The sequence below is a fragment of the Bidens hawaiensis genome, unplaced genomic scaffold (assembly GCF_021521415.1).
Source record: "Bidens hawaiensis isolate Kalapana, Puna unplaced genomic scaffold, B.hawaiensis_p1.1 tig00035837_1, whole genome shotgun sequence".
Taxonomy (NCBI): Eukaryota; Viridiplantae; Streptophyta; class Magnoliopsida; order Asterales; family Asteraceae; genus Bidens; species Bidens hawaiensis.
In genome coordinates this window covers 111,516-125,028 of record NW_027496217.1, presented here as the reverse complement: position 1 = coordinate 125,028, position 13,513 = coordinate 111,516, and the positions used below count along the sequence as shown (strand labels likewise).

At 32.6% G+C, this 13,513-nt stretch overlaps 1 protein-coding gene across 1 annotated transcript; it reads left to right on the top strand.

The window, feature by feature from the left end:
• The first annotated feature begins 10,113 nt into the window (after positions 1 to 10,113).
• On the top strand, positions 10,114 to 11,408 carry LOC143587689 (protein ROOT PRIMORDIUM DEFECTIVE 1-like). The gene has a single exon (XM_077068913.1). It carries the CDS (start codon positions 10,121 to 10,123, stop codon positions 11,342 to 11,344), a length of 1,224 nt encoding a protein of 407 aa, XP_076925028.1. The 5' UTR covers positions 10,114 to 10,120; the 3' UTR covers positions 11,345 to 11,408.
• Positions 11,409 to 13,513: the final 2,105 nt, after the last annotated feature.

Sequence of the window (13,513 nt, the reverse complement as noted above, 5' to 3'; positions counted from 1 at the left end):
AACATTATTTTTTTAAAAAAATTTCACCATAATAACAAGCGTTTTTTATCTTTAATATGAGTATCATATTGTTATATAAAAATTAAAAAAAACAGGGGGTTTTTTATATTGTTTTATTGATTGTTTATTATGATTTTTAATTGGGTTTTTTCTATACATTGTGTTATAAATTTTGGTCATTGTGTTATCAATTGATACTCATATTAAAAATAGCAATTAAAACAAAGATTACATCATTATGTCTTTTTGTTTGTCATTGTGTCTTTGTGCTCGTCATTTGTCTTACTACTTATCATTGTATTTTAGTCATTTTGTATTACGTTCATGTCATTGCGTAATATGTAGTTTCCATTGTGTTTTACGTTTCAGGTCAATGTGTTATATGCATTCACCATTGCGTTTTACATTTCAGGTCATTGTGTTATATGTATTCATCATTGTGTTTTACGTTTCATGTAATTGTGTAATATGTGTTCATCATTATATTTTATGTATTAGATAATTTGTTGCTATTTTGTTATTATATTTACGTATTATTATTACACAACCGTATTATTAGCATTTGAAAAAAAACAATGATGATTTGAAAGAACAATGACGAAAAAATCACAATGACAAACAGAAAGACACAAAGACACAAAGACACAATCACGTAAATTTTTTTTAATTTTTATATAACAAAGTCATGCTCATATCAAAGATAAAAAAACACTTGTTATTGTGGTGAATTTTTTTAAAGAATAATGTTGCATGAAAAAGTTATGGACGTTTTAAAATGATATGAGAATTGACATGTAACTTGCATTTGAAGAGAGAAAATATATACTGTTACTTTTATACCATTTTACCTTTGGTCCCCACTTGACACATGTCAATCAACTATGACTTCTTACACTTCTCATTTTTGTTAGCCTTTGTAGAATAGCTTAACCCTTCACTACATGTGATTATATTTTTAATGCATAACATATAAGTATTTATGTGATTTTCGTAATTTTCTACTTCAAGTTAGTTTTGAACTGGACACTTGTATATATAATAAGATTGATTAATTATAAAGATTACAGTAATATTTGATTCTTTAAGCGAAGTCCTTTAATTTTGTTTTTAAATAATAATGATGACAATGATTCATAGAAGAGTAATATGCACTCATGTGATCAATGCTTAGTGGAGATACTTCCATTCACGGGGTCTCATAAATCTTATCTTACTACACTAATAAAAGAAAATGTTGACCCTTAGGTGTCAAACCCACATTTATCCTAATTCCTAATCTCTCTTCTTATTCATTCTAGCTATTCATGGGTCATGGGTCAAAATCATTCTGTCAAATGGGTTATAACATAATGTGGATTTTATTCATTATTGAATTATGTGTCATTTTCATACATGAGGTTTGACCAACTACGCAACTTTAGTATATTTTTTAAATGTTCTTGCAAATCAACACCTGGCGTTTCCAAAATCATGCTATTTTAGTATTTTCGTTAACCTCGTTTGTTTTTTTCATTAAGTCTACATTAAATTAATTTATAAGTATTTTGAGAACCACAGCTAAAATAACAGACCTTATTTATCTTTATTATTTAACAAAATTCCGTGTAATACACAGGTGCAAAAGCTAGTTACAATAATATTACCTCACAATGCTACGCCACTATTATTAGTTGTTATTATTATTAATTACTAAATAATTAATTATAATAAGAGGGGCATATTTAAAGAAATGGTCGGTTACGGAACCATTTACCAATTTTGATTATCCTTTTATTTAAGGAAAATTGGATTTTAATAATCCCAACTTTCTGTTATTGGCCAATAATAATCCCAACTTTGTTTATTCCCACCAGTGGTCCCAAATTTAAAAAAGTTGGCTCTCAGTTGTCCTCCATTAAAAAAAATCCTAACGACGTTAAGTTTTTTTTGAATTTCAAACTGATTTTTTTGGGCTTTGATCGGAAGGAGGAAACGAATCGATTAACGTAAAACTTAGCTCTAAATGATGCTTCAAATGGCTGGATTAGTCCTTCAAATCGGGTGTTTGAACTTCAAATTAGCAAAAATTAAGTTGTTTGGAGTATCGTTTCGTGCTAATTTTTACATCAATCGACTTGTATCCTTCTTCTGATCAAAAGCCCAAAAAAAATCAGTTTGAAATTCGGAAAAAACTTAGCGTCGTTAGGTTTTTTTTTAACGGGGGACCATTGGGAGCCAACTTTTTTTAACGGGGGACCATAGGGAGCCAACTTTTTTAAATTTTCCTTTATTTAAATAAAGAATAAAAGGGGTTTTAATGCTTGAAGAAAAGCTTGCCAAATGACACAAATATAGTGCTATTAGTTACCAAGTGTCATAAATAGATTTTTGTTTATTATAATAGTAGATATCAGTAAGTCTAGCTGATATATCATTTCGCACCATGGCGGGCCATGCAGTGATGCAGAGGCTCCTATGGGCTTTGACATGGATGCGCCTAACAAGAACACAACTTGTATTATGCAGTATTGCGAATTTCCACTATTTTACAGTCGGAACCATGAACAATTGAAAACATGAAAATTAAAACAAGAAGAGCACATTAAGCTTTAATTAATATCATTTTAATCATTCACTTTTCCAATAATCTTCACTATATGTTTCTTTTTCAATTCTACAAAACTGTGGGAATTGAAAGAGAGATTAGTCATCATTGGTCAATACCGTGACATAGAAAACCAAGAATAATAAATAAACAACAAATAGTATAAACAATAAAAAAATAAAAAATAGAATCTATCATAAAAATAATATATTAAAATAATTTAATATTGGTAACATTCAAACAACAGTTCATAATAGATAGACGAAAACAAAACTAATAATAAAGAAGGTTATGCACCCTTCCTCCCCTCTATAATGTGAGTTTTCATTGATCTAATGGGAGCCATTGCCTATTTTTTTTTCACATGTCCAAATCATCTCAATCTACCTTCCCCTATCTTCTCCGATATACTAGCCACCCATACTCTCTCCCCAAAAAACCTAATTTCTTTTTCGGTCTAACCTTATGTGCTCATACATCCACCTTAGCATCTTCATCTCTGCTATCTCCAACTTAGGTGCAAAAGTCTTTATGTGGGCCCAACAATGCATATAGAAGGAGATAAAGACGTTGGCCGTGCTAGTGCAACCTCTATGATTAAAGCTAAAAGATGTTTGCTTACCATTTATGACATACGTGAAGAACATAAGAAAAGAAAAATAGAAAATATGCCAGCTCTATTAGAATTTTTATACATGTTCCCAAAGATATATATTGTCAGCATAGTAATTAAAAACGCTGCGCTCAGCCACCTAGGCGACATTTTAGGGCGAGGCTCTGTTACAGTGCTTAGGTTGACTAAAGTCGGAATTTTAGGAATAAAAACGGAAACTGCATATTTTTTTATTCTTTTTATTTACCTTGATTTTATGTGATTAATACCTGAACAACTTACCCAAAATATATGAGATTAGCATAATTAGCTGTTAGTCTCTATCTTTACAATGATCGGCATTAAGCTTTTTATTATCACAAGAACTACAGAGTAGGGGTGTTCATAATTTGATTTGTATTCGAAATATTCGAAATTCGATTCGAATTTGATTATTAAGATTCGAATTCGGTTTAAAAAAATTCGAATTCGATTCGTATTCGAGTATATTAATCGAATACGAATTTATGATTTATTATTCGATTTGATTCGAAATTCGAATTCAAATTATATATACATATATGTGTGTGTATATATATTTATATATAATTATTTATTTTTATTTGTGTCAAATCCATAAATAATAAATATCAATTACAAACTAATTAAACCCAATAGGCAACACTATTGTTTCTTAGCCCATACTAATATGTGTCTTATTTACTTCTCGTTTTGAATATTTTGAATTTTAGACTATTTATGCTTTAGTTTTGAATTTATTATCATGTGGTATTGTAGATACTTTAAATTTATATGTTTGTTTTGCAATTATGATTATGGTTTTCGAATTTTTGACATAGATTAACTTGAATCATATCGTACTTATTCGAATTAAAATCGAACTTATTCGAATTCAAGTTTCAAATACGAATTTGAATCGAATTTCGAATTGAGCATATAATATGAATACGAATACGAATCGAATAGTTAAACTTTTAATCAAATACAAATACTGGCGAAAAAAACAATTATTCGGATTATTCGATTCGTTTTAACTTGAAATTCGTTATTCGATTCGATGAACACCCCTACTACAGAGCCTACCAGCCAGTTGCTACCAGAAGAAAAGGTTAGCAATATATATATATATATATAATTTTTGTTTTAGAATACGAGGTTATTAGTCCACCTTGTTAATGGTTTTCTGTTTTGTTTTATGTTTTCGATTATGAGATTAGTAAAATTCTGTTTTGTTTTATTTTTTGTTTTTGATTATTAGGTTAGTAATAAACTATTTTGTTAATTTAGTCAACCTTGTTAATGGTTTTTTGTTTTGTTTTGTTTTTTTAATTGAAGAACGGTACAATGTGTCACACCCCAACCTAAGGCGGAAATGCCGGGGCATGATCCGATTGCTCACAGCTCGAAGATACTATCATAAATATAAATGACAATATCTAATTAATTATTTTAAATAATACACACAATAATCAAATACAACCAAACAATTCAAATAAATAAATTCAAGTCTAAATCCATGTATGTTTTCATTATAATCCTAAGGTCTTTCTAAGTGTTCATCCTTCAACTTAGGCAACCTGCATATGCGTAGAAAATGGAGTTTTGTCAACAAACATGTTGAGTGAGTTTACCAAGTTTTGACACCAAAATAATGTTAATATGATAAATAAGCAAAACGTAATAAATGCGGCAATGAAATCCAAACCATAAGCAAGTAAGTTGTTGATTAAACCATTGCCAAGCGAATCGGGCGCCGGTAATCAAACATGAGCAAATAAGAATAAGACCATTGCCAAGCGAATTGGGCGGTGGTCAATAAGAATGAGAACCCTCTCCAAGGGGATATGTCAAGCGAATCAATACAATAACACATAAGCACATAACAAGTAGATTTGATTAATCACACACAATTACACGTTTGCTATTTTTGATATGTATGTATATATAGTTATTTATGTATAGTATTATATACACATACGTCCCCAAAACGTTTATGAAACTCGAGTAAAATAGGAGAATAATAAAACTCACCTGATTGAATAAGCCAAACGAGAATGATTACGACAAGAAAGCGATAATCACGATCTTCAAGAATTATCGACAAGAGTCTTAATTAAATAATATAATATTATGAACGAATGATGTAATACATATAATGAATTTAGGATTTTGATGTGATTTGAGTTGCAATTATGATTTGTATGTTATGGATTGAACGATTGATCTCTATTAATTATTGTTATCATATAATTATAGAAGTCATTGTTTGTTATAAAAATCAGGTTTACAAATAATTAGTTTAAATAAGTATGAGTTGTGACCTACTATAATAATAAACTTTTAAATATATAATTATAAAATTAATATTTTAGAAATCTTAACGAAATTTGAAGGTAAGACATAGTTAACACTTTCAATACGTTTATTCTAATTCTTGTTTAAAATAATAATACATATATATACCTATATATATATATATTTATATACATATATAATATATATCTAATAAATATGAGCGATTTTACAAAGACGTTTTACGACGAGAAACATCATTATTAGTATCGGTTTTTAATAAAATAATAATACTGATTTATTATTATTAATAAGATATATATATATATATATATATACGAAACTTGTAACGAAACTAGTCGAAACGAAACGTTTAACTTTCATGATGTCGGTTTAAATAAAATATTGTTTATTTAATATTTTAATATTAGTTTTAATGTATTATAAATTATTAGAAATAAGTTTAAACAACAAATAAATAAAAATACCAAAAAACATGGCTTAAATGGGACTCGAACATGAGTGACAGCAAATCAAAGGAGTTAACACACACACCCTAACCAACTAAGCTAGAGCGCCAGTTGGTTAGAATTTGTAACTGATTCATTATATACAAAACTTAATAAATCCCAAATTGATTATAAACCCTAAAAGATGCAATTGATCAATCCATTCAGTGTTCGTCTAATTAATGTTAGGGTAATGTATAACGATGTTAGACGAATTTTATCCATGTTTTAATTACCTCGAACGACTATGAATCAAGGGAGAACTACCACTACTGTCGCGACAGCAAGAACAGATGAGAACGAAGGTTTACGGCCACAATCAATGCAATTGGGTTTAGGGCTTTTGCTCGTCGGGTTATAAAGGAAATGCAGACATGTTTAATTGAATTATGGTTAAGCCTAGAATATATAATCGGTTTGAGCATAGGTCGGTTCATAGAATATGTCAATACGCGTTCTGTTTGATCTTGTTTCCTAATTAACGATGACGGTTAGGCCGCAAATGGTAAGAGTAATCAAAATAATGATTCAATTCCAAGTTTAGATCGATAATTGTGGCTCAAGTAACTTAAACGGGTCACGGTTCATGGTTAAACGGATACGGGTTACGGATTTTGTTATTGGGTTTGGGTTAAGGGTTATTATTTTTATATATAATTCAAATATAAAATAATAAATAAAGAAAAAGAAAAACTATAATGTAATTAATTTAATAATTTTTATTGATTAAATTTCCCAAAAACGAAAACGGGTTAGGAAATATGAGTATATTTTATAATCAAAAGTCCGAGTTGTTACATAATAGTTTCTCAACGAGATGTTGGATCATCACAATCCAGAAAAGATCCGGGATGGAAGTATAATACTTGAAAAACCCCAAAGACAAAAACACTGTCAACTGCAAATTCTGTGATAAGAGTACCAAAGCAGGGATATGTAGAGCGAAGTTGCATCAGATGGGGGGCAATGGGAATGCTAAAGATTGTGAGAAGTGTCCTAAAGATTTGAAAGAGGAGTTAAAGGCATATGTCGAAAGCAAGAAGTCAAAGAAGTCTAACGAGGGCCTACGTGACATGGAATTTGATGACGATGCTGATGAGGATGATGTAGTTGAGATATCTAACAGTCACAACAAGAGGCCTGGAATCGTTATCGACGGAATGGCAAAAAAACAGAAGTCTAATGTGAAAGAACCACTGGACATGTTTGTGACGAAAGGTAAAAATTGTCCACTTTAGTTTGTAATGCTTTCTTTGTTCTTAATATTTGTTTACTTTTTTATTTTTTTTATTTTGGTTTTTATCCACAAGTAAAGGAAAAATGGTTCAAACAAGCATTAATGATGCTTGTGATAAAAAGATGCAAGGCAGAACCGTACAAACCATCGCAACCTTCTTTTACCAAGCAGGAATAGCTTTCAATGTAGCTAATATAGACTGTTTTAAAGAGATGATCACTGTTGTTTAGAAGTGTGGACCGCATCTGAAGCCACCGAGTTTCCATGAATTATGAGTTCCTCTCCTAAAGACTGAGGTAGAGAAGGTGGACCAGTGGGTTGAGGAGCAGAAACCTGAGTGGTTAAAGTTTGGATGCTCTATTATGTCAGATGGATGGACGGATAGAAAGCAAAGAACTTTGATCAACTTTTTGGTCAATAGTTCGAAGGGAACTGCTTTTATGGAGTCCGTTGACGTGTCCTCTTATATGAAGACCAGTGAAAAGGTTTTCGAGCTTCTTGACAAATTTGTCGAGTGAATTGGTGAAGATAATGTTGTTCAAATTATAACTATTAAGCGCCAACAACTTCAAGTTAGCATGTTAGTATAGAGTTTTCGTGTTACATATATTTTCTGTCAACTATATTTATCATTCATATTATATTTATTCGATTATTATAGGCCAAATGTTGATGGAAAAGAGAAAAACTCTGTTTTGGACACCTTGTGGAGCACACTGCTTAGATCTTATGCTAGAATATATTAGTAAGATTGCAAAGGTGAGAACAAAAATTGAAAAGGGTGTGTTTCTTGTTGATTATATTTATAAACAACGTTTCTCACATTACAAAGCTTGCAAAAGCAAAATTCGACGTTGAGAAACATGTTTGCAAGTGAGAAGTGGACGAACAGGAAATGGGCTAAAGAGCGTAAAGGAGTAAAGAGCTGATGACATCGTGTATACTCCTACTTTCTTGAACAATGCCCTTCTCGCTCTCAAAATCATGGGACCTCTGGTGAAAGTGCTTCGACTAGTCGACAACGAGAAGAAACCTGCTATGGGTTATGTGTATGAAGCTATGGACATGGCTAAACTTGCAATTTCATCAGCTTTGGGAGAAAATAGCAATGAGTACTTGATCGTGTCGAAGATAATTGACAAAAGATGGAACAGTCAACTTCACCATCCCTCGCACGCGGCGGGTTACTAGTTAAACCCGGAATTTTATTGCTATAATGAGGAGATTGAAAATTACAAATAAGTGTCACTTGGTTTGCATGCTTGGATCAATAAGCTTGTCCCTAAAAAGGCCAAGCAAGATTTGATATTCGCTGAGTTGATTTAGTGGATTAACCAAGAGGGTTTTTTCGGTTTAGAAGCGGCAAAACGACAACACGTAAAATTGCTCCAGGTAAGTTATCCTACTTTTATCTATTTATTTATTATTTATCTATTTATTTATATATATGATACATGTTGAATGTCAATATATATTTATATGTAACTGTTGAGTGGTGGAAATTATATGGCAAATGAACCCCTAATATGCAACAGTTAGCTATTAGGATTGTGTAAAAAATCCAAGCCATTATTACGATCGGTGAGAAGATGAAGACAGTTGACGATGAAGACGGAACGGCGGGAAGACACATATAGGGTTGCAACTTACAAGTTGCGATAAAGGGGGGATTATATTGTATAAGGGGGAACAATTCGACAAAATGACAGATTTGCCTTTTTATTTAACGGAACAGACTAACGGGGAGTTGACGGGAAACCCAATTGCAAAAAAAATGACCACCACAGGAGCCTTACCTGTGAAATAACCACCACATGGTTAAAAATTGCGTTTTGAGTTTCAAAATTGCAATTAAGTCTTTTACCAGCTATAAACTATTACACTATATATTAAAGAAGAAGTACTGCTACAGTACAATTTAATTTTTTGCACATTTAGTCCTTCAATTTTAGATTGTTTCAATTTAGTCCCCCCTAAGTTTAAAATTGTTTCAATTTTGATCCATGTCATTTCTTTTTGGTAAACTTTGTTTACTTTTCACTTTAGCATCCCAAAGTTTTTATGGTTTTAGTATGTACCTTAACATGTGTTTTTCTTCCCATGTAGTTTTTTTGTTATTACTTATACATTTTAAGTTATTGATTCTTTGGTAATGTTTAGCATATGATATTTTAAAAACTTTAGTATGCCGTTACGACATGCTCATATTTTTATATGTCATGCTGTTAAAACGAAGTTGTATTCGCAACAAGTTATACAAGTTCCGATGAAAACGAAGTTTTTTTCTCAACAGAATATTTTTTTTGTATTGTAACCACATACAAAGTGTCGGTACCACACCAATACCGTAATGAGCCGAACCAATACCAACCAAGTTCTTTTGATAGTTAGATAAACTTTTATTTTGTTGTGACAAAGTGATATTCGTTACAATGTGTTTGCGTATTCGCGTTTTAATATGCGGGTCCGTTGTCGAATTTCCCGCACAAAACGCGTCGGGAACACTCTAGTTTATACCAGTTTAAAAGGAAAGAACGTGAACCCATGACAATTGCTCCCTCTCTGTTTCTCCCAATATTTGTCAACAAAGGTATAATTTTAGTTTACATTAATTAACAAATACTTGTTTAGAGGCATAGAGCCTATGAACATGAATACGCGTCACATTTTCCAAATTAAGTAGCAATTAGTTTCATCATATGCTGTGTGTATTCTTTGTCTGCTTTTTAATGCCCACCAAGTGTTCGATGAAATTCCCCAGTGAGAGTAAAGCTTTAACAGAGGCTACTTTCATGTATGTTTTAGCTTATCTGTAATACCATGTTTCTTTTGCTTCCAGATCTTATAATATTATTATGAGCTAAACTATCAACATTCTGTTAACCATGGCAACCCGGTTTATCAAAAAGTTCACTTTCACTCGCCCTCGTTCACTTCTTTCTATCCGCCACAAAACAACCTCGGCTCAATATGTAGCTTCTAGGTTCCGAGACGCCACATTTGAAAAATTCATGGACCATTACAAGAACCTACTAAAAGTCATATCCATTCAGGACCTCATTCTTGCAAACCCGAACAACAACCCGCCCTCAGTCTCACTCGACTTCCTCAACCGCCTCGCTCAAAAACTCCACCTCAACCGTGGCCCCACTGCATTTTTACGAAAATACCCTCGCATATTCGACATCTATTACGACCCATCACTCTCCAAACCTTATTGTAAACTAACCTCAACTGCAATGCAAATATCAAAAGAAGAAGCTGCAGCTATTCATAACACGCACCCGCTTATCATTGATCGTTTGACCCGTCTTCTTTCAATGTCGTCATCAAAGACACTCCCGCTTAGAGCCATTTTCAAAGTGTGGAGAGAACTCGGTCTTCCTGATGACTTTGAAGATTCAATATTATCCCAAAATCCTCACATTTTTCACATTCTTGATGCACATGAACCCAATACTCACTTGATCAAGCTTAATACTACACATAATCTTCAAAAGTTAACTGCTTCGGTTGAAGATTGGAGGATGATGGAGTGTTGTAAAGACGATTGTAGTGTTGATAGAACCGAAATGAGGTTTAGTTTTAAACATGGCTATCCTCCAAGTATGAAGTTGAAGAAGAATTTCAGGGCTAAAGTTAAAGAATGGCAGAAGTTACCATACACCGGGCCGTATGATGACTTTACAACCGTTAACAAGAGATCTAAAACGGGAGTTATGCAAATTGAGAAACGAGCGGTTGCAGTTGTTCATGAGTTCTTGAGTTTGACTGTTGAGAAGACAGTTGAAGTTGAGAAGATTAGTCATTTTAGGAAGTGGTTTGGGATTGATTTGAATGTTAGGGATTTGTTCTTGGATCATCCAGGAATGTTTTATTTGTCAACAAAGGGGAAAAGGCACACTGTATTTCTTAGGGAAGCTTATGAGAGAGGGTGTTTGATTGATCCGAATCCGGTGTATGTTGTTAGAAGGAAGCTTTTAGATCTTGTGATATTGGGGAGATGTGGTTTGCGGTCGGATGATTATAAGTTGAGCTCAAGTGAGAGTGAAGAGGATGATGATCTACATGAGGCGGGAAATGATGAAGGTAATATATTTTTACTGTAAAAATTATATTCATAATTGATGGTGATTGCATGCTTAGTTTCTTATAAAAGTATCACTTGTAGTCTTTCTAAGATAATATATTTCTATGCTATGATTTGCATGGTTCATTATGACACTTAGATTATTGATAAATGTCTTAAGTGTCTCTCAACTAAAAGTGAAATGAAAGAAAAATTGTAGAATGTGCTTACTAAGCCTGGCAAATGAGCAGGTTGCGCAGGCTCAGATGACGAGTCAAAACAGGTTGGGCCAGAATGGGATCGGGTCAAATCAGGTTTTGAGTAAAATTGAGTCTGGGTCAAAATGGGTCATTTTATAAAACGTGGATTTGGTTAAGGTCAAAACTCAAAACTGATTCTAAATAAAATGAGTTCAGGTCAAAAGATGTCATTTTAAGGTGTCAGTTTGGTTTTGTTCAAAACAAGACGTTTTATAAAAATGATAATTTGGTTATTTTAAACGCGACAACTCTGGTGGTGTGTTGGTGGTTGAGTGGCGGCGATGGTGATGACGTGTCGGTGGCGGAGTTGCGGAACTGTGGTGGGCGCGTCAGTGGCAGGGTGGCGGCGGTGGTGCCGACGGACGACAAGAAGTGGTGGAGAGCGGAGACAAACTATGGTTGTTTGTGATGTTAACCCATTTGGACCTTTTGCAAGTTAAGTTTTATAATAATTGTCCGTCTTGACCCGTCGACTAATTTGGGTAGAGTGGTAGACCCAAATTGACCCGTTGACTAACTTGAGGTAATCCAAATGAACCCGTATGCAATAATTTATTTTTGGTCAAATTAACCTGTTTTTTGAACTATGAGTCATCATTGCCACCTAGAGGTCCTAAGTTCGATCTGATTTCTCACCATAAGCTCTTGAAAGCCATGTGCCCAGCACATGCTGCAATTTTATATGATCCCATTGGTTAGTAGGGTATTGGAGGGTCCCACCTTAGGTCTCCAATTGCTAAGCACCATTTTGGGACCGAAATCTTTAGACGGCATCATACCAGTGATAATTATGTGTTTATGTTGATGTGAGAATAGTGTTTTTTAAATTATTAGCTTACTATGCCATTGCTTCCTTTATGATGTATAACAGGAGCTATCCTTTGAGCCACATAATTCTATTGCTCATTTATTGGTGCGAAGATGGAGATGGAGATGGTGCAGAAAGTATGTGGAATCAATGTCCTGACTTGGATAATGGATAACATAAGTTTAGCAAGTAAGGTTTTCTATTTTTATGCTGAAAACATGTTTAGTGTGGAGAGAAAAAAATGTCACATTTAGGCAAAACTATGTACATTTTGTTATATTATAATTCATATAAATAAGAATCAATACTGTGTACATTTTGCTTATTTGTATTGAAAAGTATGTTAATTCTTTACTTTATATATTTTTTATTATTTACTTTTGTTTATGACACTTAATATTATTTAAGTAATTCTTTAGATGTTTAATTTTATTGCATTGTTCAACTAGGTTAAATAGGCTACTATTGAAAATTCGAAAGAACTTTGTTTGTTTAAAATATTTATTTATTTGTTATTACCTTTTTATGAGGTATGAAAAATATACTGAAGTTAGTGAAAATGCATCCAATAATATTTCAGACCTATCTACAGTGGCGGCTCTTACGAACAAAGAGGTAAAACCATTGCAATGCTTTTTTAAAGACCATAACTCGAGTTATGAAATGGAAGTTTTTCGGAATCAATTGACGATTTATTTGCCATTGTGAACGAATCTCTTCTACCATCATGCCCCATAATGATTTTGCAGGTTTATTTTGTTTCATTATCCATGTGGACGCTAATTCATGTCGCTTCCAAACCTGGATACAGGTAGTTTCTTTATGAAAAGTAAATTAGTTGTTAAAACTAATTACTTTCTTAAACAGAAAAATAACATGCATTTTATCTAGGAACACCCTTGTCCAGAACATTTGGGTTGGACTGACTTGCTTTCTTACTGTCCTTTTAACAAGTTACTATCTGATTTTGTGACATGTTGTACATATATTTATTCTCAATCTACATTTCCAGTACACTATAAAGTTGTCATACCTCACCAAGCTAATTGCCTGCATTCAAAAGCCAAAACACGCACAAAAAAATAATACTAATAAAAAAATCCAATATTGCCCTTCTCAATTTTCGCAAATCTTGGAATTA

What these genes read in the sequence shown, in the direction of transcription:
- LOC143587689 (XM_077068913.1), top strand. Translation starts at nt 10,121, where the DNA reads ATGGCAACCCGGTTTATCAAAAAGTTCACTTTCACTCGCCCTCGTTCA.